Source organism: Setaria italica, chromosome VI (assembly GCF_000263155.2).
Source record: "Setaria italica strain Yugu1 chromosome VI, Setaria_italica_v2.0, whole genome shotgun sequence".
Lineage (NCBI taxonomy): Eukaryota > Viridiplantae > Streptophyta > Magnoliopsida > Poales > Poaceae > Setaria > Setaria italica.
In genome coordinates, this window is record NC_028455.1 from 1,456,047 (window position 1) to 1,479,624 (window position 23,578).

Here is a 23,578-nt window from a genome sequence, read left to right on the forward strand (position 1 = left end):
AAAATTAAATTTGATTCTTTTGAATGGTATCACTGTCTTTTCTTTGACTCTAAGTACTACCACTTCCCTAGGTTTCTAGATGCGCCCTTTGGTCTTGTTCATGTCTTAGATTTAGAAATGTTCCCGTGAAACTTTGAGAAATCTAACTATAAAAAGATTTAAGTTTTGAAAATGATTTTACAATTTCATGTTTTTGTTGAGTTGTATAAATTTTTTCCAACAGAAAATAGCAGTATTACAATCCTTGCATCCAAATTGTCATCTTCTAAGTTCTACTAACAGGGACAGGGAGAGTGCTGAAAGTTGCTGTTTTGCTTAGCCTATCAAGAACGGTCGTTATATTAGGACTTGGCAACTGTATGTTGGCACACCTCAAAGCCTCTTCTGACTTCCATCCTCCATGGCAGCCCATATAGTTGGTCGAAGATCGGTATGGGAAATGGTGAGTCATGTTTGGTATTGACAGTCTATTTTAAATATATAAAACTAATTTACAAAATATGTGTAAAATGATGAATTTAATTAAAATGCAGCCTAGTGCTAGTGAACCTATCAACCCTCCTTGATTACCTTGCATGTATAATAGGATTTTTCTATACACTCGAAGTTTTGTGAGCACAAACTTTGTACTTGTTGCTAAAATTTAAAATACAGAGTTTGAGGATGAGATGCCTCTTGAGGTTCAGTTTCTTGCCTCCAGGTTCGGAGACCTCAACGTTGGACCTTTCTAAGCGTATATCCAGTCAGTTGCCTGCGGATAGTTGGGCTCGCTACCTAAATAAAAGACTCATGTTGTTTAAGTTTCCGTTGTAATAAAAGTACTGTAATATCGTTGTACTCACACCCTGGTTTGTATCCCGATGTAATAAAGTTGTGTACGGTTGTAATATCATGATATTGTGCGTACTTGTGTACTGATCATGGGACAAGTACAACAAGCACAATTGGAACTTGGGTATTCGACACCTGGGTCCAGACAAAAACCATTTCTATCCTTGTGTGAAGCCCCATCCCGTCTACCGCAACATTACTAACACACTACGCCGTAAAATGTTGTGTACTTTTACTCCAATTAATATTATATATAGATTCCCTTTCTATGTTCTAGATAAGGTTTGAAATAATTTTATCGAAGTGTGCATAAACCCATCCAATTTCCATCCATTTTGCTAATAGTCTATTTATTCATGTGCTACATTGCACTACTCGTTAAATCCCTAAATGCTGCAATGAGGCACCAACCCAGCCTCGCCGAACCAGGTCAGTGCATGAGCTTAGCACCCCTGTTGCCACCACTCACGCATGCTGAAGCCGCTAACCCGAAGCCCAAGCTATTGTCAATGAAAAAGAAGGAGCAATAGGAGGAATAGGAAGAAAGAGTGGAGCTAGAGCCCCTGACAGTGCTGAACATTATATTCCACAACTGCTGCCTATCATGTCGGAGCTGGCCCCAGTGAAGAGGCTGGGTTGTGAGTTGATGTTGGGGTTGGCCAATCATCTTGCTGGAAGCGGTTTGCATAAGCCCTGTGGCAAACTCACGGAGGGGATGTGCCCACTCTATGGCATTGATTCAACTTCATGGATGTGCACTACTACGACCTTCGCCATAGTTGGCAGTAATCGTGTAAGCGACTGACTTCCTCTTTCTTGTTCCCCCACCTGCGCCCCCACTTCCTACTTGATGTGATTATTGAGTTTTTCTGAGTTCTTGATGATGAATGGCAAGTGAAAGCTATGACTTCTCGTGGTGAAAATTTTGAAAGTAGAGCCTCTTTGGTTTTAGATTCCATCAAAAGTGAGGACTTTCCATTGCATTTTAGGAATTTGAGTTTTATATAATCTCTGCTGACATTTGTTATATGTTTCATGGAATTATGGTGGAGTCCTCATATTTTGATTCATTTGATGAGTGGCTGTAACTTTTCCTGGTATGGGATACTAGCAGTACTGCATTAAATACAAATAATCTTATCAAGCCACTTCTGATGAGTCAATGCAACTTTCACCTCATGCGTGTTGATAAGTCTCTTATCGTACCTTGTAGGTGACAACTTATCATTGCCTTGAGAATGTTAGTTTTGCTCTTCTACAAGCATATTTGATGAGGATGTAAGAAAGATAATGTAAATGGCTGTTGTTGATAATGTAAGTTTGGGAATGTGCTTTCTCTAATGCTCGTGATGCCTATCTATGTCAGAAGGATGATCATTCTACTTTCTAAGCTGGGTTTGTGACCATGTTGATAGTTTACCACTATTAGTGGTACGAGGAAGCAATGGGATCATTCGAGTCAATAATTGTGCTACCGAAGTTTGCTAAGGTCTAGTACCCGACTTGTCTATATTTCTATTGCGAACTTGAATGAAGCTTTGTTTACACGGTTCAACACTTCAGTTGCTTACTTGACACATACCAGTTCATCTATGTTGCCCCATTCAAGAAGTCCACATGAATTTAGTTTGATCAAGGACGGTCATTTGAATTTAGTTTGATTAAGTAATGGTTTGTTTCTATGTATCAGTACCAATTAACAGCAAATTTTACCTTTCCAATGCAAGAGTTTCTGCGGTATAGTATGTTGAAGACATGTACAATCTATTTGAGTTATACATACGGTTAGGAGACCAGGCATGCCAGTAAATTATTATACTAAACTATGAATCAAGACATGAACTCGGAGTATAATTATTTCCACTCACAATATTCTCCAGAGCTTAAGTTGGCCATGGTGGTTCAATAAAGGATATAAGGACTCAAGCATTAAAGCCTTCGCTCATCATTTCTGCCAGCAAGGTTAGCAAATATCCTATTATTAGGATGTATGCATAGATTTTTTTTTCTGTATTGACACTGTTTCACAATGACTTTACTACATACGATGAATCTGTTAGGCTATGGAATGTCCAAACAGGGATATCCGGATATGCATCTTGAATTTTGCAGGAGCAGGAGCCCATGGCAATGAAGTGTGAGTGTTGTAAGTGGAGCATACCGCCTTCTACTATGATATTGTTTTAGAACACCACTCTATGAGTTGCACGCCAAACTTTAGTTCATTACATTGCTCATGAAGGGCATATCCAATTGCCAACTTCTTTACTTATCTTGCAAGTCTTGATAGTTGGACGCTCGGTTACCATGTCACTTGGAAGATCCAGGTCAACATCATATATCCACTTGTTTGCTTAAACCCTGAACAAAATCTAGGTTCGATTTACTCTTCTAAAGTATTTTAATTGCTCCAATCTAGCCCATATTAAGAGTTTTTTTCTCCATCTACAAGCTGAATTTTAAGTTCAAATTTTATGATTTGACTTATAACATGATGTCCTATATCAGAAAAGTACATTAAAAAATTTTCCTGATAACTTTTCAGGTAATTTTATATCAATTTTGTACCAAGTATTAGATGTCCCTAACCTATACAAATAACCATAAAAAAATTCTTAATATATTTTCTAATATAAGGCATCGTATTCCATGTCCACTCTCAAATTTCAAATTTAAAACTCAACCTGTATCCATCGATCAAAAAGAAGAATATTATGAAAAGGTAGACTCGACCATCTAAAGTAGTTCGAAGGAATAGAACCAATTGACTAAATTTTGTTCAAGGGTTAGACAGACAAATTGGATAGTTAAGGGAAGTAAAATAAACTTTTTTTCTTAATAATATAATTATGGAATTCTCATACATGCTAGTATTTTTGTAGTTGCCTTTGCTTTTTCTTGAGATATATATCCTATCGCAGGCAACATGATTTTTTTATTAAAAGTAAAACCGTTTGGTGACTCCTTGAGTACCCAATTGGGCGTCGAGCGAGCAACACAAAGTATCATAGGAACACATACATAATGACTACAAACGACATCATTTGCAGCTGTGCGGGACAAATGCAGAAGACGTATTCGGGTAGGAGAAAACTAGAAGTACCAAATGTCATCACTATTCACTAATTGAAAGCAGTGATGAAAGTGGTAGAGGGCAATAGGCCACAACAATTATGGGCAGCGAGAGGCAACGCGATGACAGAAAACTATCCTCTCCATTCTAAATTATTGGTCACTTTAGTTTCATGCTAAGTAAAATCTTTTCAATTTTAATCAAATTTATAAAAAAAATATGCTAATTTTCACAATACCAGATAAATATAATAAAATTGAAGTTCTTGTAGGATTATATTTAATCTGATTTTTTACAAGCAACAGTGAAAACGTAGTATCATCATTCTCCCCTGTCACAACTAATTAATATTCAATCCATACTAAAATATAGCTAAGTCTAGATTTGTCATAAGTCAAATATTTTTAATTTTGACAATAATATCTCTAAAAAATTATTTTTAAAAAATATATGTTCTAGTATTGTGTCATTTTTTATCTTTGTGATGTTTTGATCTTTATTTTTAAAACTAATAATATGTGGCTTAAAAATCTAGTGAGTATTTAAAATATTCTAAATGTTACTCCCTCCATCTCAAATTACTATTTGTTTTGGCTTTTCAAGATACATAGCATTTGCTATGGATCTAGACATAATATATATCTAGATGCATAGGAAAAGTTATGTATCTAGAAAAGTCAAAACGAATAGTAATTTGGGACGGAGGGATTAGTTTTCAAAATAACAACTAAAATTATATCTTAATTTCTAAATGCACCGCTTTTTCATCAAAAAAAATATACCACCTTTTCTCTTACCAGAACAAAAAAATTTCATCATCTTATACGTATCTAGTGAGGATTTTAATTTGACACTCATCTATATATGCTGTTCTATTGGAACAAAGGATTTTTCGAGATTCTATTGTATCCAGCTGGCTGAGGAACTTTACGGTGTATTTGGTTGAGCTGTGGCTTTTAAAAAAGTAGCAGTGAGTTGCAAGCTGTGGAAAAGTTGTTGTAGGTTGTGGGTTATAAGAAAGTTGAAAACCGTTTAGTGAAACAGCTGCGGCTTTTTGAAAATACTTACGAGTGGATCCCAAATGTCATCCACCGTCCCTTTCACTAACATATGGTCCCTACAGTCAATGACACATTTTTTTCTTTCTCTCTCTTCTTTTCCTCTCTCTTCCCTCTCGCGTGGAGGGGCAATGGCGCGGCCGGTCGGCGAGGAGGGGCAGCATTCCCGACGGCGAGGGAGGGGAGGGGCACGGTCGAGCTGCCCATTCTTCTTGCAATGGCGGCGGGCTCCATTCCTCTTCTCCCTCCTCCTGCTGCCATTACCGTCAATTCATCGCCCACGGCGCATCTCCGGTTGATTCGCCACATCCACGGCTTCCCTAGATGACCCGCAGCTTCGCCGCCACTCGCCCGCCGCTCTCCCTCGCCGTGTCGAGCTCCCGACGACCACCTCCACCCACCTCTGCCGCCAACCCGAGCTTGTTGCCGGCCCTAATTCGCCGTCGTGGGTAGGCCTCCGGCTGATACCTCGTGCCCTCGGCTTCCCCACAAGCTCCCGCACCCATTCCACCCCTCACCGCCCTTTCTCATCCACTCTGCAGGGTTGGAGGAGATGAGGGAGGAGCCGGGCTGCCGCACTTCATGTGGGAGGATCGGAGGAGGAGAGGGGGGCGGAGAGGGCCGGCGCGTCTGAACCCCCGTGCGTCGATGGAGTGGGGAGCGGGGGCCGTCGGAGAAGGAGCGGGCGTCGCCGCGAGAGAGGAATGAGGAGAGAGAGAGAGTTGACGGGAAGAAAAGAAATGAAGGAGTACGTGACTTACAAGTGGCAGGTGGGTAATTTTCCTGAAAGGTTGGAAGCCACAGTCGGTGGAAGTATACTGTGAAAACTAAAAACTACATTAGGAGAAAGCAGATGCTTTGGTGAAAGCTGTTGCTAGTAGCTTTTGTTGGTACCAAAAGCACTTTGAAAGCCCAACCAAAACCCGCTTGACTTGACTAGCATCTTGTCTTTTTTTTTTCTTCCAGGAAACAGTAGCATCTCGTTCCTACTACCTACCTTAATTAACAAATGGGTGGGCGCTGTTCTTCTTCCTCGTCCCCAAATCGAAGGGAGAGAGAAATAGAGATTACAGATCCTTGCCTGCCTAGTTGCTCCGACCCGTAGCCTGCAGTTCGATTCGTGGAGAAAAACGACGCCGCCGCCGCCGCCGCTGCGGGCATGGACTTCGTGGATCGGTTGGGGCCGGACGCCTCCGCCGCCGTCTTCGCGGTGCTCCGTGACCCCGCCGACCTCGCCCACGCCGCCGCCGTCTCCCGCTCGTGGCGCACCCTCGGTCCGCAGAACTCTTCTCTCCCCTAAATATTTTCAGATTTATTTGTATATTTTGTTTCCGCTCATAGATCGAGATGAGACGCCTCGATCCGGATTGGATCGATTCCGTTCGTGCTTAGTTCCGCTGCACTTCTCTTGTTCACAATCTTAGCTGCTATTTGTTTAATTACTATTTTTGTCCTGTCGTTCTTGCCTGCAATCTCGTTAATTTTTCCGCTTGTTGCCATCGCCACGCCACGCGGGTGGGATTAAATTTGTTCTCCAAACTACGTGTCGTCCAGTAATGGTGGTTCACATGAGCAAGATCCAGTGCCTGAGACTGTGTCCTGAGGTCGCCAGCTTCACCCGGATTGAACTCGAACAGCCAACCAATTCTGCCAGTGGTAGCGACAGTGGCGTAAATGAAGAAGATGCTGGATCAACTGCTGCTACTACTACTTGGGAAAACTACAAGACAGAGAAAATGGTGTACATGCATCTCGTCCATGCTCTTTTCTCCCCTCACACTTGGATGAGCTGCATTACTGCCTGCTTAGGAGCATCCAGCACCGACAATTTCCCAGGTGAGAGCATCCAAAATACCCTTGAGCCTAGGGAACGCGTGAACAATTGGCCATGTTACTGGTCCAGCGGAGGCCAAGAGGATCCTGCAGTCCCGGAGTTTCTTGTGTACAAGCTTTGCTCAGATCTTTGTCTCATCGATGAGATCAGGATACAACCATTCAGAGGTTTGTGTGATTGTATTTACTTCCTTTTGTATGTGGCAAAAACTTTTGTGCCTGCTACTAATATGTTCCTGCTATGCAGCTTATTTCCAGCGTGGCCTCCCGATATATTCATCACAGTATGTTCGCTTCAAGTTTGGCTGTCCAAAGTTGCCTCTACGACTTGAAGATCTTGTATCTGAAGAGAATGAAGGGCAGCTGACAGCTGATGACAACTATATTTGGATGTATACATCCTCGGAATTCCCAATGTTGCAGGTCAGCTCAATATGTCTTCTTCTTCTTTATACATGTACTGTTTACCCTCTTGAGCAATTCATCAACTCCGGGAATGGATCATTGAGTTGACATCGAGCAATCTTTGTAAGTTTGGCATGAAGAAACTATATTGCAGTTGCAGTTTTCTTCAAGCTCTCAGCAGGCTTTGTAAATTAGGCATGAAGAAACTAGATTTGCAGTTATAGTTTTCCACTTATACCATAGGGCAGTTGAATTTTGTTCAATATATTCAGAGTTGTGTTGGAATAAACTGTTTTCATTAAAATGATTCGTGCTGTTCCAGAAAAATGTTTTGCAATCTTTCAAGCTACCACGCCCAGTTTTATGCATTGGTGGAGTGGTGAAGGTTGAGTTTCTCGGGAGGATTCAGAAACAGCGGGAGGATGATCAGTACTACATATGGTCAGTGCCACAGCCTCGCACATTTCTTGATGAAACACCGACCCCTTCTGTCGCTGTTTTTTTCTTTCTTTTTTTTCTTTCTAGAATACGCAGGAGAGCTGTGTATCTTTGTATTGAGAAGATAATAAAGTTTTGTTACAACGTGGGCCTACCGGGCGCACGCACACGGCTAGGATACGATACGGTTTTACATGATGGAAACTGAAACAACCAAAAGCAGCCAACTGAAAGCAGCAACTTGCTTTGCGCCAGCTGCGCTCCAGAGGTTAGCCTCGTCAGTGATATCAGCAACCAGCTGGATGGGCGCTTTTAGTGCTGCTCTTTGGAAGACCCAATCGTTGCGCTGCTTCCAAATCCTCCAGGACACTAACATGAAGATTGAGTCCATTCCTTTTCTCTTGTCATCGCTGATCCTCTCTCTTTTCTGGAGCCACCAATCTGACAAGGATTGGTTTGGCGACGGCGGATTGTTCTGAATGTTCAAGGACAGACTGATAATGTGCCAGACTTGCTGTGTGAAGCTACATCTAGCGAGCAGATGCTCGGACGTTTCAATTTCCTGATCGCATAGTATGCAATCTGCTGTATTCTGCAGTCCATGTTGATGTCGTCGAGCTGCCGTCCATAACCTTTCCCTCAAAGCTAACCACATGAAAAATTTAACCTTCAACGACGCCCATGCTCGCCAAACTGTTTTGGCTACCAGGGATTTAGATGACCCAATGAAGAAGGCTGTTGCTGTTGCTGTTGCTGTTGCTGTTGCTGTTGCTGGTTCTGTTTGTTTTTGATCGCATGCATCTTTCATTATAACTGATGGTTGGTGCCCTTTTCTGCAGCGTGTCCCATGTCCAAGTGTTGGGAACTCCGTTGCCACGAGAATTTGGGGCAGCTCCATGCCAGAATGGTCCAGTCCTCAAGTACTATCCAGATCATGAACCATCGGACGACAGCGGAGGGCGAATCAATTGGAAGGGCTTTGAAGAGAGTATGTGGCGGGCACTTGTAATTAATGGTCAAGGAATTGGATTGAACCAAGAGCTGTTGAGCAGGCTGTTAGGCCCTTCGTTGCAACTTGCGGTGGAAGAAGAGAGAATGGCCAAGGCGAAGCGAAGGAGGTCACTCACCCATTACCTTAGAAGGTTCTCTGGCATGTAGTCTGTTATGCGCCAGACAACTTCATAGTTTGTTTTGTCATGCCAGACTACTGGCGCAACCCAAATTTCGTCCCGTTCATTTCCTGCTGCTGGATAAGAGAGTGTATATGACAGGGAATGAGATGAAATGTGGCAAGATGGTGCCTCTAGAGAATTGAAATATGGTATAATTGAGTGGTACTAGTAGCAGACTTGACACTTGTGTTGTTTGTTTGTTGCAACTATGGTAGAATGCAGCGCGTCCTGTTGTTTATGCATTGTAAATATGGCAGAAAATGCTGTTATAAAAACATATTCAGAGAAAGAATGATGCGGCCGCTGGTTCTTCCTATATGGGCCAACTCCGTGCAAACAACATGAGCCAGCCCAAATAGCATTTTTTTCTGGACTTCAGCCCAAATAACTTCTGCTTCCTTCCCCTCTTGTAAAAAGAAAGAACTGCTTGGTTCCTTTGACGGATCCCGCCGCCGCTTTCTCCGGCGCCGCCTTCTCCGGCCATCTTCGCAAGGTTGGTTCGCCTCCACCGCACCCTATTCTCTTACCTCTGTATTCGTTTCTGAAACGCACATTTTCTTCTTGGTCATCGGGAGTCTAGGTCGCGCGCTCGCCGCCCGCCGCGTCGATTCTTTCCCCTCCGGCTCCGGCCAGCCATCCTCTTCCGACGCATCGATGCCTCGCCGCATTCCGACTTCTAGGATGGTTTCTACGTGCACAGCGGAGACAGAGCATGGCGATCATGTCTTCGAGATATTTGATTACAGCCAACACAGGGGCATGGGCACCGGAAAGTACATCAGGTCCTGCATCTTCTCCGTCGGCGGCTACGGCTGGGCCATCCGCTTCTTCCCCGATGGATTCAGCAAGGCCAGCGAAGGTTACATCTCAGTTTTCCTCGAGCTCGTGAGCAAGGACGCCAGAGTGCGAGCCAGCTGCGACCTGAGGCTGGTCGACCGGAGAACCGGTTTGCCGACTTCGGTGAGCAGGACAGAGCTGAGGAAATTTGATTCCGGTAATTTTACTAGGTTTGCTCCTCAGGATGGTATGTTCATGGGCCGGAGCAAGTTTGAGGCATCTGCGTACCTCCAAGATGATCACGTCACAATCCAATGCATTGTCAGTTGTCACTGTTAGGAAAGATCCACATGTATCAGTAACAGAATTGTTCGACAGGATCGAGATCTCGCCATCCAACATCACGGAGAAACTTGGCAAGTTGTTGGATTCAGAGGAGATTACAGATGTGACACTCTTAGTGTTGGAGGAGTAACTTGGCACACAGGATCCTGCTCGCGACACGATCACCGGTTTTTAAAGCACAGTTCTATGGGCCAATGAGGGAGAGGCGAAGGAACAGCTTGTAAGACCATCATTGTCTGGTTTATCATATTCTCAATCTACTAACATTTAGTCCCTAATTCAAATATTCCCAGCACTGTTTTGGTTTTATCTATAGAATAGCTTAACGGGTGAATTGTGCAATGGTATGTATACTTGGTACTTCTGTTAAACACTTCACTCTTTGTCATGTATAGTATTTTATTATATGCATACATTTCAGAGTAGTAGACACTCAGGCAGTTTATAATTGCATAGAATTCTGGATGCATCCATCCATTATAACTCAGTCTACAACATAACAATAACATATTATTGAAGCTATCATCAATAAAAGGAAAAAGGCTTTTTACACTGTCACTATGTTACTTCTTTACAGTTTAGTAATTAGTTTTTACCATTTATATTTTCTACAATCATGCGCATAACTCTAGAATGCGCGCGTGTGTTTTTGCATGCATATTTAAATGCACTGGTTTCAGATGAATTTGTCAAAGTTGTTTGTGACTTCTCTTGATGTGTATTTGTGACAGTTCAATAAATCATTGTGTGCAGAAGAAGCATGCATTAGTCAAATTAGCTGGCAGTGGCATGCAATATACAGTCACTTGATACACTTATGCAAGTATAATCTTTCTCCGTGTATGTACAAAGCTTTGCATTCTGTTTTACGCCAAGCAACTTTATTGTGTGTTTTGTCATGCCAGACTACTGGCACAACCCGAATTTCTACTCTTGTTCCTTTTTTCTCTGCTGGAAAAGAGCGTGTCAGTGACAGGAATGAGATACTATATGGCCAGATGGTTCCTCAAGAGTGGAGACACACCCATAAAATTGAAACATGGTATAATGGAGTGGTACTAGTTGCAGAGTTGCGACTTGTGGTGTTTGTTTGTTGGAACTATTGTGCAATGCAGGGCGTCATATTGTTGTTGATGATACTGTGTTCTTGTATTGTTGATCGAGGAATATAAATAACCCTAAGCCCTTGTAGTTGACTACATTTATGTTTTTATGATATCATGTTTGTGGATTCAAGTTGCCATTTTTTTTTCCCGAAAGAACAGCAAGAGATTTGCCGCAGGTTTTATTAGACGATATTCGAGTTACCCTATTAAACATTCAATTTCAGTTAAGGACTACTACAGGGTTGACTCTGTTTTCTATTGCCCTTAGTCCAGATTATTGAATGACAGGTTGTTTGCTACTTGCAGTGCTGAATAAGTCCAGTAATTAAAATATTTGTCCTAACAGGAGACCAATCTTAAGATACAATCAGTCATAAAGAATCAGAATCACTCAAACAAACAGGCAGTGGTCAGTTTATTTACATCTAGGCAAATTATGCTACATTAGCCAGCACAAAATTTCCACAAAATCAGTCATAAAGCTTGCAGTTCAGTTGCTGCAACATTGCTCTCCAAACAAGTATAATGTCATGATGAAACCATTCCTCATTTTGTTGTATCTGACACCTGACCTATAACACTTGAACCATTGTTTTACTTTATCATTTGTAGCGGAGGGAGGAAAAAAGAAGAAGAAAGAACCCCAAAAAGAAAGGAATGAGGGGCCAGCCACGATGGGCCGGTATACGGGCCGAATTTGTTACAGGCTAACAGCTTACTTATGTGTTTGTTTTCAGGGGTCCAACTTTTTTTATTGTTTAACTTCCGATGTTTGAGATTCGTGCAACTATATCTCAACCGCACAGCCCGAAGTTGGACCAGCCACCAAGCGCGCATGCATGTGCGGAGCGGATGGTGCAGGTTGACCAGGCATGGTTGTTGTGGGTGTTTTTTTTTATTTCAAACTTCAAACTGCTTTTTCTCCCAAAACGTGAATTCATTTTTGAATCCGTTTGAACCACTGTATTATTGAGAATTAATGTAACATGATAAGATCCCATATGAATATATTTTGTTATCTTTAAAAAAATCAACATTTTGGATGATCTATGTCAACATTTTAAGTATGCTACTTTGACATTTTCATATTAAATGTTAAACTTAGTTTGAAAGAATGTTGAATCTAATATTTAAAATATTGAGTGCATTAGTTTGATATTTTGAATATATGAAATCATAAAATCTTTTGCAAAAAAATAAATAATAGCGCACATTACCTTACAGGTAGCCTCCTACGTGTTACAGTCCACGTTTGCTGTCCTGCATGCTGCACAGCCCACGACGGTTGATGCCTCTCTTGCTCGCTGCTATTGTCCTGCCTGCATACCAGGATATGTACTGGGCAGCATAGTTGTTGATTTTTTTTCTTTTATAATTTTGCATAAATAAATATCTAATTAAAAAATTTGTAGAAATATGGATTAAATGGTGGAAGCAAGCTACCGTCAGTTCAACCAGCGATAACTTCGCTCCTCTTGACAACACACATTTAAAAAATCATAACTGATTCATATGAATTTGGATGGAGATAAATTTTATATAAAAAATTTAGATCCTGACGAGATCTAGAACTTTGTAGTTCAAACTATTTTCATTTGGTGTCATCTTGGTGATCAAATAATCGACACAAGTTTCATAATCTATAATTTTCATATAAAAAGTATTTCTATCCGAGTTCATATGAATTAGTCATAATGTTTTGAATGTGTGTTGTCCAGTTTGAATCTAAAATTTGAATTTTAAATCTGAAATTGTGTTGATTATTTGAGCACCAAGATGACACCAAATGAATAAAGTTTGAACTACAAATTTGTATATCTCGTCGAGGTCTACAACTTTATATGAAAGTTTATCTCCATCCGAGTTCATATAAATTAGTTATGATTTTTTTAAAAGAATTTAGATCCGCTATTTATTTCTGCAGTAAAAGAAAAAATATAAAAATAAAAAAATTCCATAGTTGTTAGGCCGTGGTGGCGTGGTGGGCTTCCTGTCTGGCTTCCGGAAGCCCCCCATTTTTTTTGCTTTCCTATAAACGACTCCTAGAGTCCTAGTCATAGAGACCTGGTGTCGTCTGTCGTCTCCTCACCTTCTCCGGCGCCGCCACTTCTCCGCCTCCGCCGCCGCCGGGGCCGCTCTTCAGCGGCCATCTTCGTAAGGTTGGTGACCTCCGGCACGATTCTTTCTCTCACTCTTGCATTTCCTTCTGAAACGCGCCTTTTCATTTCCTTTTGCTGATCGGATGTCTAGGTAGGGGCGTAGGGCACGCCGGCACGGCCGCTTGCCTCCGCCGTAGCGCCGGCCCATGACGACGCCTACGACAGTGTCCACGTGCACCGTGGTGACGGAGGAAGGCAAGCATGTCTTTGAGATCTTTGATTACAGCAAGCTTAGGGGTATGGGCAACGGGGAGTTCATCAGATCAGCAACATTCTCCGTCGGTGGCTACGATTGGGCCATCCGCTTCTATCCCGACGGGTTATCCGCGAATAGCATGAATTTCTCAGTTCATCTGGAGCTCTTGAGCAAAAACACCATAGCCCGGGCTGGTTGTGACCTGAGCCTGGTCGACCAGACCACCGGCTTGCCGACGTCAGTGCACAAGACGGATCTGAGGGTGTTCAATTCCAGTGGTAATAGTAGATTTGCTCCGATGGGTTGTGAATTCATGGGTAGGAGCTATTTCGAGGCGTCGCCGTACCTTCGAGACGATCACCTCACCATCCAATGCATTGCTACTGTAAGGAAAGAACCACATGTATCTGCACCGGGGTTACTGAAAGAAATTGAGGTCCCGCCATCCAACATTGCGGAGCATCTTGGTAACTTTTTGGATGCAGAGGAGGGGGTTGATGTCACATTCAGTGTTGGAGGAGAGAGTTTCACAGCACACAAGGTCGTGCTTGCGATGAGGTCACCAGTTTTCAGAGCAGAGCTGTTTGGGCGAATGAGGGAGGCGAATGAACAGGTAGTGATGATCGAAGAAATGCAACCGGATGTTTTTAGGGCCCTGCTGCATTTCATCTATACTGATTCTTTACCTGACATGGATGATCCGGAGGGAAAGGCTAACGGAGAAATGATCCATCACTTGCTCGTGGCTGCTGATAGATATGCTGTGGACAGGCTGAAGTTGGTATGTCAAAGCATCCTTTGCAAGAATCTTGATGTGGAGACTGTGTCAACTACATTGGCTTTGGCTTATCAGCATAACTGCGAAAGGCTTAAAGATATTTGCCTAGAGTTTATCACCAGTTCATCAAGCGTGATGGATTCAGTGGTGGCAACCCAAGGTTATAAGAATCTGAAGACAACCTGCCCATATGCACTGGTAGATGCATTTGAGAAGTCAAGGAAGTTTCATAAAGCATAAGGAGCTCATCTCTAGTTGTCCATCAGTGTTAATTCTCAATGATGCAAAGAGTTTGCAAGATTTTGCAATAGAAGGTTTGTCAGTTTAACATATGCGCAGCTTATTGTTAGATGAATCTAAAAGGACAGGCTTTGCCGCTTTAGTAGTTTTCATCCTATGCTCTATTCCATATCTAAGTTTTCCAAGCAGCAATTGGCTCGTTTTATCTGTTGCGTGGCTTAATCTGCCAACTGCCTGCTTGTCTCTGCATATATACCTGGTATTCCCACTATATAACTTCATTATCTGTGTGAGAAATCTTTTTGTGTCTGACTGTCTGTGCACATACCCTTTCACGAATAATGGATGTGAATGCTGTGTACATTTACTTCTAATTCTGTGATGCACTCATCCATTATAATTCAGTGTTAGACATAATAATAGATATATTGTTGAGGGCTATCATCCATTATCGTGTTTATTTTGTCTCCTAGTGTAATGAATTTTTTTGCAAGGAAGAAACCTTCATACATGTTTCATAACTTACAAACAAAAACTCAAATTAGCAGGCAATGGCAGGCAATGTATCTTCACTATATGCACGCTTCTTTGCGAGTCTCTCGTTTGGCACTATATATTTCTCTCTTCCAGCATTATGAGTTAAGACCCTCACCTTTTTACCTCTGGTACTTGGTATTTTTTTTTTAAAAAAAAGATGACAACCTAAAGTTTACATAATTATGGTAATTACTATACTAGCTCTTTGGCACTGATCGATAGAAACATCTTAAAATGAAGTTTGAACTTAGCACAAGTTTCAGCTGTGATTTGGTTTGTGGTACCATATTTTGATTTAATATGTACTATTTTACGAAAGGTAATTCTGCAAGCTTGGACAGGTATATTATATTGCACACCACTTCCATTACTTAGTTGATGAGAAAAAAAGGATGCCTAGCTTATTGGGGCAGTTTCAAGAGGCGCTTCTCAAAAGCCATATGACCAGAAACATATGCAGTTGGCAATTTCTTTGTTGTGGTGGAGAGGAAGGGAGCCTGAACAATAGGGAACAAGTTATTGCATCGTGTCCTCCCACTCTCGCGCATCCAAGCAGAGGCGGCACTCGCGAACCAGGCCTTCAGTCCTTCACTGGCTTGTTCCGGCGTGGAGGAACTCCTCTGCTGGTGGCACACATGCCAGCAGAAAAACGACTTTCAATACTTGGACAAAAATCTCGAAACGAATCGGACCCAGGACTAAAGAGGTATTACTCCTGGATCTAAATTTCGTAGTCTCTCATAACCCTTTTAGTCCTGGTTTGTGGTTCCAACCGGGATTAAAAGTTATCTCGGTTGGAACACCAACCGGGACTACATCTACCAACAGCCTTTAATTGGACTCTATCTCTCTCCCTTATCCTTATCTTGATCTGCTCCTCTCCTTCCTCCTTCCTCCCCCCCCCCTCTCTCTAGCTCCTCCCCGGCCTCCTCCTCCCTCTACGCTCCCTCCCTCCCTCCCCACCGCGGGCGGCCGGCGAGGTGCGGCGCGAGCGGGCGAGCTGCCGCCATGCGTGGCTCGGCGAGGCGCGGGCAGCCCCCACGCGACATGGGCGGTCGGCGAGGCGTGGTGGCTAGGCATGGTGGGGGCGGCCCGGCGTGGCGCGGAGCTGCCAGGCGAGCCGCAGGCGGGTGAGATTGGCGAGCAGTGAATGATTATTTGTTTGTGAATAGTTCGTTTGTGATTTTTGCTGGTGAATTCACTGCATGTTGTGAATCAAATCGAATTCATGTGTTATGAATAAGATCTTGTGCGAATTGATTGGTTGTGTATTCTTACTTGTGTGATGGTCATTGCGAGATGAGCATGTTTGTTGATTGTCTCTGTGGTGGAGTTGGAGCTCAAGGAGGTGGTATGGTGGTCGAGGCGGAGCTGCAGGGGCGACGGGGCAAGCAGGCAAGATTGGAAAGGGGCAACCTATTTTTTTATTTTTTTAAACTTTATAATCCCGATTGGTACTGACTTTAACCTTGAAAAATTAGTTCTGGTTGGATTTTCGACATATATGAGTCTATTCAACCAGGATTAATGCCCGTGTTTGCACCGATGGCTGCACACGGATGTGCTTCAATTCCTGTGGCACACATGCAGCTACCGCGGCTGGAGCCGCTCTCCGAGAGGACGGCCACCGTCGGTCGATGGTCCCCATCCCTCCAAGTGAGCGAGCCCGGCCGGAGCCTCTCCCGGTGGACGGTCCCTCCAGGAAAGCCAGCCCTGCCAACGGTGGCCATTCCCGGCGCGCGACGATCTATTTGCTGCTGTTAAAATATGCCATATGTGGCTAGAACATGTTATTTTGAATTTACTGACCTTATATGTCCTGGGCAATGATCCGTGCTGAAACATGTTGTGTTTGAAGAGCATGTGTAAACTTGTACGGATTTATGTGTTTTGTGACCTCTTTAAGTTAGAAAAACTATTATATGAGTTATAGTGCCCTGCAACAAATTAGCATGGTCCAAAAGTGTCTTGTGGCAAAGACATTGTTAGCTCAACTTTGAATGGTGTCTTACAGCCTATATATTTTTCCAATGTTTTTCCAGTTCTAGAGACGATTCACAAATTCTCCGAAGGATTTTTTTCGTACTTTTGACCAAAGGAAGAATTTATCATAGGCAGAAGTCAGAGATGATTTTACGTTAACCGTCCTGATATCAGGGCAGTACCACAGTAATAGTAGTAAACTGAGTACTGCCCCTGCCCCTGTCCTTAAATATATGATCATTTTCTTGCAACTTTGTTTTGTCAACTAAAAATATGAATTTAGAAAATGTTACTATTCATCAAAGTATATATCCAGGGCACTTGAGCGCCCTAGAGTTGTGAACAAGATGGTAGATGGCAGACTGCTATTGGCAAACATAATCAGTAAAAACTAAGTCATCCTCCAAAAAATAACACCATTAGAGTATCGTTTTCCCAATTTATGATGGTACCCCTCAACAATATAATATTGTTTAATGCCCATTTTACTCGTCCTCTTAGAGTTGCTGCAGCACAGATGTGAGCTCTCTTGCTAACATGGCTGCCTTAGCTCGTACATGGGCTCTCTTCCAAGCCTGGAATATCATTTATTCATGATCTAAAAATAGCACAAAGCCACTGGTTGAATTATATTATACACTAAGGCAGAAATGATGCACATGCAGAATTATCACAATGGCTAACAGCTCTAAGAATGTTAAAGGTTAGCCAACCATAAGCCTATTTTACTGATGGCATGATTGAAAAAATATTGACGTACAAATCCACTCGTACGTCATTGTTGATTAGCTGCATGCCGGCAAGAAGCCAACTTATTGGTTGTTCTTTCCTTTGTCTTATGTTCTTGTTGTATATTGACATCTTCGTGGACCTAGTAGAGCCGATCACGCCAAGTCAGACATTCATCAGTGGGTACTTACCTAACATGCCACTTGCTACCTGCTACTCCTAATTTATTAGTTATGCACTCTGTCAATGACTCAACCTCATAAAAAATATACCAAGGAGTCACAAAAGCTAACTTCATTCAAGTGCAATATTCCTTGCACGCCGTCTCGGAGGTGCACGTCGAGACCGTCATCCGTGTCGGCATCTGGAAAGGATGTTTGGTGGACACAGGAAGACGCGACCGAACAAACGCTCTTAAGCTCGCCGGAGAAGGCGGCGGCTACGACCGCGGCGTATGTAGAAGGCGGAGACCCAGGCCGGTGTCGTCCCGTGTTTATTTATACAGCAGGTTTTGTTTTGTTTTTTAATCGAAATCGTCTCGGTTTCGAGAGGAAAGAGGATTGGCGTGACTGAAGAGTCTCTTATGGCAGCCAACTTTGAAGTCAGTTTTGCTAAAAAACATTAGGATCTTTGAGAATTTTGTAAGATTCATTGTGACAGTTGTCACTAGCATAGAGATTTTACTAATGTGGAATGGTTCTTTTTTTTTCTAAAGACGTTGAATAGCCCATTTTCCCTTGATATAGAGAGAATGATCCAGTCCTACTGGATTTTTGGGCCTTCGGCCGCTCGCTAGCTAGCTTCCTTCAGGCCTGTGTGGTTTTGTGGGCTGCACTTGGCCCACGTGTGAGCGCGTATTAATTTTGGGGAGGGACAAAGCCCAACGGCCTCGTCTTTCCTTTTCCCCACCGCCTCTCTTGTCGCATTCTCCGGCGCCGCCGCCTCGCCTCTCCGGCTCTGCCGCCTGCTCCGGCCATATCTTCGGAAGGTTCGATCGCTTCAACCAGACCCATGTCTCTCCTCTCCTAATGTAATTCTGAGATGCGCCTTTCTTTGTCGCCATCGGTTGTGTAGGGCACACTCTTGCCGCCGCCGCCGCCGCCACCGCCGACGTCGCGCCGATTCTTCCGCCTGCAGCCATCCTCCTCGTATTCAGCGCATCTCCAGCCACATGACGACGCCGACGACGGTTTCTACATGCACCCCGGAGACGGAGCAGGGCAAGCATGTGTTTGAGATCTTTGGGTACAGCGAATACAGGGGCATGGGCGTCGGGGAGTTAATCAGGTCCGGCACTTTCTCCGTGGGCGGCCACGACTGGGCTATCCTCTTCTACCCGGACTGTCCTTGCGATTACATCACCGTTTGTATAAAGCACTTGAGCCAGGACGCCAAGGTGTGGGCTTCCTGCGAGCTGAGGCTGGTTGATCAGACCACCGGGCTGGCGTCGTTCTTGCATAAAGACGGAACGAGGTTGTTTAATCCTGGGGATTATTTTCTAGGGTCAGGTTTGAGCAAGAAACGCACACAGTTCGAAGCATCAGTGTACCTTCGAGATGATCACCTCACCATCGAGTGCATTCTCACTGTGAAGAAACCGCGTGTATCTACAACCCAATTCTTGAACAAAATCGAGGCGCCGCCGTCCAACATCATGGAGCAACTTGGCAAGTTATTAGGGGAAGAGAACACAACAGATGTCACTTTCAGCGTTGGGGGAGAGATTATTGGAGCACACAAAATTCTGCTGGCGGTGCGGTCACCAGTTTTTAGAGCAGAGCTCTATGGGCCGATGAAGGAGTCGAAGGGGCAGCATGTGACAATTGAAGATATGCAGCCTGCTGTTTTCAGGGCCCTATTGCACTTCATATATACTGATTCTTTGCCTGATGTTGATAAGAATGTGGGAGAATTCAACAGTGAATTGATCTGGCATTTACTTGTGGCTGCTGACAGATATGCTGTAGACAGGCTGAAGTCAGTATGTGAAAGTATCCTTTCCAAGAATCTTGATGTCGAAACTGTGTCAACTACATTGGCTTTAGCATATCAGCATAACTGTGACAGGCTTAAGGATGTATGCCTTGGATTCGTCTCCAGTTCAAGTGTGATGGATGCAGTGGTGGCAACTGATGGTTATAAGAATCTCAAGACAACATGTCCTCATGCTTTGATAGATATGCTTGAGAAGACAAGGAGGTTCCATAAAACATAAGCAGCTCATCTCAAACTGTCCACCTATGTTTTAATTATATTAATAGATTGCCAGACATTGCTAAAGCAGCTCATTGTAATTGGAACGTTTGGATGAGCAGACAGTGTGTTAGATTATTCTCAGAATGGTTAAGTTAGTTCTTACTGTCATCGTTTTCCTAGATCAGTTCATACCAAGAACTAGTGTCTATCAGGTATTTTAACCTTTTAAACAATATGCTGGTTTAATCTGTTGGATGGTTTAATGTATGGATTGTCCACTTGTCTGGAAACTCCTCATTTCTGCTATACTGATATGTAACGTTTACTATTAGCCTTGACAAAACTTTCCTCATGTGCACACTTTATCTGTTTGTTGTATAATTGATATGAGTGCTGGGCTGCTGGCATTCTATCCATTACAAATCCACAATAAACTTAAGCATATAATACTGTTGAGGAAAGCATAATAAGTTTGAGAAAACTTGACACTTTTACAGTTTTAGTTTTTCCCTCATTAGTAGTACTCTTATCAATGCTATTTCCCAATAGCATTATAGCAATCTCATCCTTAGTATTGTGCATAATTCTAGGCTGTTTTTGTGCCTTGAATATATACTTAATAACAAGTATGATTTTCTTGATTCATATATTTATTTAAGGCAATAAACTTCTAAACATAGGAATTTTATTAGAAATTTGTACAAATCCTTGAGAACTGGAATCCCTGCGGTAGATGTGATCTTTTAATGGCCTTGTTGATGGCCAACGGTTGGTTTGAGCTTGACATGATAATATTGAACTTTCAAATCATCTGCTTGCTCTATTGAATACAGTGCTTAATCAAAATAAATTAAAGTTTCGTGCTACTTTTTCTGCTGTCTGTTTATATTTTCAAAATGAAGAATGTGTGTTTAATAAGGAACTTGCACTAATGTTAAATAACTTATGTGTAAAAAATAGAAAATTAACAGCCATTCATAAGCAAAGCATTGTCACATTGTAACAGCAGTGTAAGTAGAAATATAAGCTACATGCAGTTTATGAACAATTTAGGATTACTTATGATGCTGTCATGATTCCTCAATTCTCTTACTTGGCACTGGTTTTCTTCAGCATTCTCAATTAAGACCATTGAAACAAATTGGATTTTCATTTCTGAAAATCCGACTCCCAGTACCCTTGTGATAGTCCCTGGATCAGTAGCTATCATGTACAAAATTCATTTCAATAAAATATCATTTCCATACAATAAAATCAGAGTACAAGATATAATATTTACATCCAAATAAACTCAGAATAGAGCTTAAATGACAAGCAAAACTCATACGCAGCAGTAGCTAGGCCTTCAAGTCTTCATCTTTGATCTTCACCACAGGCATTCTTGAGCGGAGCACTCAGCCCTCAGTCGTACCATCCATCATAGTTGTTGTTGAAGTCGGACTCGTAACCTGCAAACTCACGAGCTAGACAGGTCCACGTCACCATCCGTATGCAAGCTGCTTTAAGTGGCCTAATACTAAGGGTCAAGAAATAGTCAAACAATAGGCTCGGGTTTCCTATCCAGCAACAAGTGTAAGAAGTAAAACTCCATATCCATCATCCCAACCTCTCAGCCCATCGGGCACACCTGCATCGACAGGGTCGAGGCAAACACTCCCTCTCTTCGCCTCTCAACATCCACAACCGGATCCTAAAGGGAAAGGGAGCAACTTCCCCTCTTCCTGTCTGCAGATGCGGCTCACATCACACACAAGTAGCACTAAGGGGGAGGTAGAGATATCCCAAAATTATGGAGAGTCGTGACGTCACAGGGTTGTCCATGACCGAGGATGCGGCTATACGTATAGTTTTAACTCTACAAAGTGTGTACACTTGGACCCATCTCGGAGTGAGACAACCGGGGATCAACTGACTGAACATCACACTACCAGGCGAAGAACCTGGGAGTTACAATACCATTCTGCATCCGGGCTATGCGATCCCCTGCAGTGGACCATCCTAGAACTATGAAGCACTCCCACCGGAGGCAATCGGGGGCAAAAGCAAATCAGGGGGGCTAAAGGTCGGCACCACTCCTCCCTACACTTATATTGTTTCCTATGGCAGGTATGGTACCGCACTTGCCAGTCTTGACCCGGGCCTAAACCCATAATTCGGCGAGTGGTGTGCATGTTTAACATATTCCTGTGAAGCATGGCAACCCACTCGGTTTCAGACCAGGGCGAGCTCCTAACTCCCAAAAGCGTCTCCACAACGTGGTCCGCAACGGCACCCATAACAGGTATCACCCCCAACTCCTATGCTCATCAATCGTGTACTCACAACAAGTACCAAATAGGGAATGTTCGAGAACGGACCCCAAGCTCCCAATCCGAAGATTGGGTTGTGTAAAGCTCACCCCCGTCAAGTATCCCCAAAACACCTTCTCCCGCCAGTTTTAACTGAAATTCATTTGGTTGATTTCTGCAGCTTGATTTGGATGTGAGTTCTCAAATATTGCAGGCTCATTGAACTGAAATTGTAAAGATATTATTAGAAGAAGATCACATAAACGTACTAACAATCCAATTCAGAAAAGGGACTGAGGCGTTGGGCGTGGGTGAACGATCACAGGATTTGGGTTCCCTATGAAACCATCATTCACAGGTGACTGTGGCACCGAAAGATCCCTTTTCGTCAGTGTTTGGGCTTCCGTCTAACCAATCGATGGCGTCCTATACATGAACAAATAATACACAGGGTACTGAAATTTTTATCCTCTTAAGTCAATCAACGGCATCCCAAATTACCAATTCCCATACGCATACATGAAAAAGAACAATAATAGTTGGTATTGAATTCTCGTATAGTGAAAGATGAAGCACCAAGTATATCGGGTAACACAAAGGCAAACATAAAACAGGCTACTGAAAATTAAACTGAAACTTCTTTCAGCACATCAACAACCAGGGATGTGGTATGTCTCGGACGAATACTGCAAGTCGATCGGAAAATAAGGTGATGGTACGGATTGTGTACCTCGCGTACGTAGCTCATGGGGGCCGCCGTGGCGGTGGGCTGCAGCGTCGTCGTGCCCACCTCCTCCTCCGCCACCGCGCGGTGGGTCGGCGTGACCAGCATGGCCTCCTGCGCGCGCAGCACGGGCGCCGTCCTCGCCGCCGCGGGCCCCTCCGCGGGCCATCCCCGCCGCGTCCTCCGCGACACGGAGGAGCCACGACCTCCTCGTCCCCGCCCGCGGCTCCTCCTCCCCTCGCCGCTCCGCCGCGGGCCGCGGCCCCCTGGTGACCTCCACCTCCGCGCGGCGCGCGGCCGTCGCCGCCGCCACCGGCTCGTCCGCTTTCCTGTGGCATTTGATACTGAATACGTTGCGTTGCCATTTCCTAATTTCCTGATTTAAATCAGTTAGTGCTGTGACACACCATAAATCAGTTAGTGTTCTCTTTCCGTCTTAATCCGGCACTAGCTTATGGGCTCTCCGAGATAGCTCTTAATGGGCCAACGGTACAGCGCCCAAGCAAGGCCCATAGCCATAATTCTGGTGGTACAGTTGCGGCACAGCCCACTTGTAAACCGTCGGTTCCATTTGTTCGCCGCGCCGTCGCCGCCTCCGACGCCCATCTCATCACGATCCGATCGCCTCCACGACCTCCTTTCCCTTCCCACTACCGAACCAAGAAGGGGGATCCACCGCGCGCGCGCGCGCGTGCGCACATCGCGGCACC

At 43.6% G+C, this 23,578-nt stretch overlaps 3 protein-coding genes across 3 annotated transcripts; all 3 read left to right on the forward strand.

Annotated features, from left to right (window-relative positions):
* Positions 1–5,932: 5,932 nt before the first annotated feature.
* Positions 5,933–9,099, forward strand: LOC101763154 (F-box protein At4g00755). The gene is made up of 5 exons (XM_004972477.4): positions 5,933–6,236; positions 6,517–6,963; positions 7,043–7,218; positions 7,523–7,641; positions 8,478–9,099. Exons 1-5 carry the CDS (start codon positions 6,122–6,124, stop codon positions 8,794–8,796), a joined length of 1,176 nt encoding a protein of 391 aa, XP_004972534.1. The 5' UTR covers positions 5,933–6,121; the 3' UTR covers positions 8,797–9,099.
* A 286-nt stretch (positions 9,100–9,385) lies between these two features.
* LOC101763031 (BTB/POZ and MATH domain-containing protein 1) lies at positions 9,386–14,411 on the forward strand. The gene is made up of 2 exons (XM_004974272.4): positions 9,386–9,736; positions 13,601–14,411. The coding sequence occupies exons 1-2, from the start codon at positions 9,465–9,467 to the stop codon at positions 14,409–14,411; spliced, it is 1,083 nt and encodes a 360-aa protein (XP_004974329.3). The 5' UTR covers positions 9,386–9,464.
* Positions 14,412–18,756: 4,345 nt separating this feature from the next.
* LOC101763438 (BTB/POZ and MATH domain-containing protein 1) lies at positions 18,757–19,875 on the forward strand. Its single transcript, XM_004974273.2, has one exon. It carries the CDS (start codon positions 18,832–18,834, stop codon positions 19,873–19,875), a length of 1,044 nt encoding a protein of 347 aa, XP_004974330.1. The 5' UTR covers positions 18,757–18,831.
* The last annotated feature ends 3,703 nt before the right edge of the window (positions 19,876–23,578 follow it).

Coding starts and splice junctions, on each gene's coding strand:
- LOC101763154 (XM_004972477.4), top strand. CDS start 6,122: ATGGACTTCGTGGATCGGTTGGGGCCGGACGCCTCCGCCGCCGTCTTC. Junction 6,237..6,516: donor CCGCTCGTGGCGCACCCTCG/GTCCGCAGAACT, acceptor CGTGTCGTCCAG/TAATGGTGGTTCACATGAGC. Junction 6,964..7,042: donor CAGGATACAACCATTCAGAG/GTTTGTGTGATT, acceptor CCTGCTATGCAG/CTTATTTCCAGCGTGGCCTC.
- LOC101763031 (XM_004974272.4), top strand. CDS start 9,465: ATGCCTCGCCGCATTCCGACTTCTAGGATGGTTTCTACGTGCACAGCG. Junction 9,737..13,600: donor CGAGCCAGCTGCGACCTGAG/GCTGGTCGACCG, acceptor TTGTGACCTGAG/CCTGGTCGACCAGACCACCG.
- LOC101763438 (XM_004974273.2), top strand. CDS start 18,832: ATGACGACGCCGACGACGGTTTCTACATGCACCCCGGAGACGGAGCAG.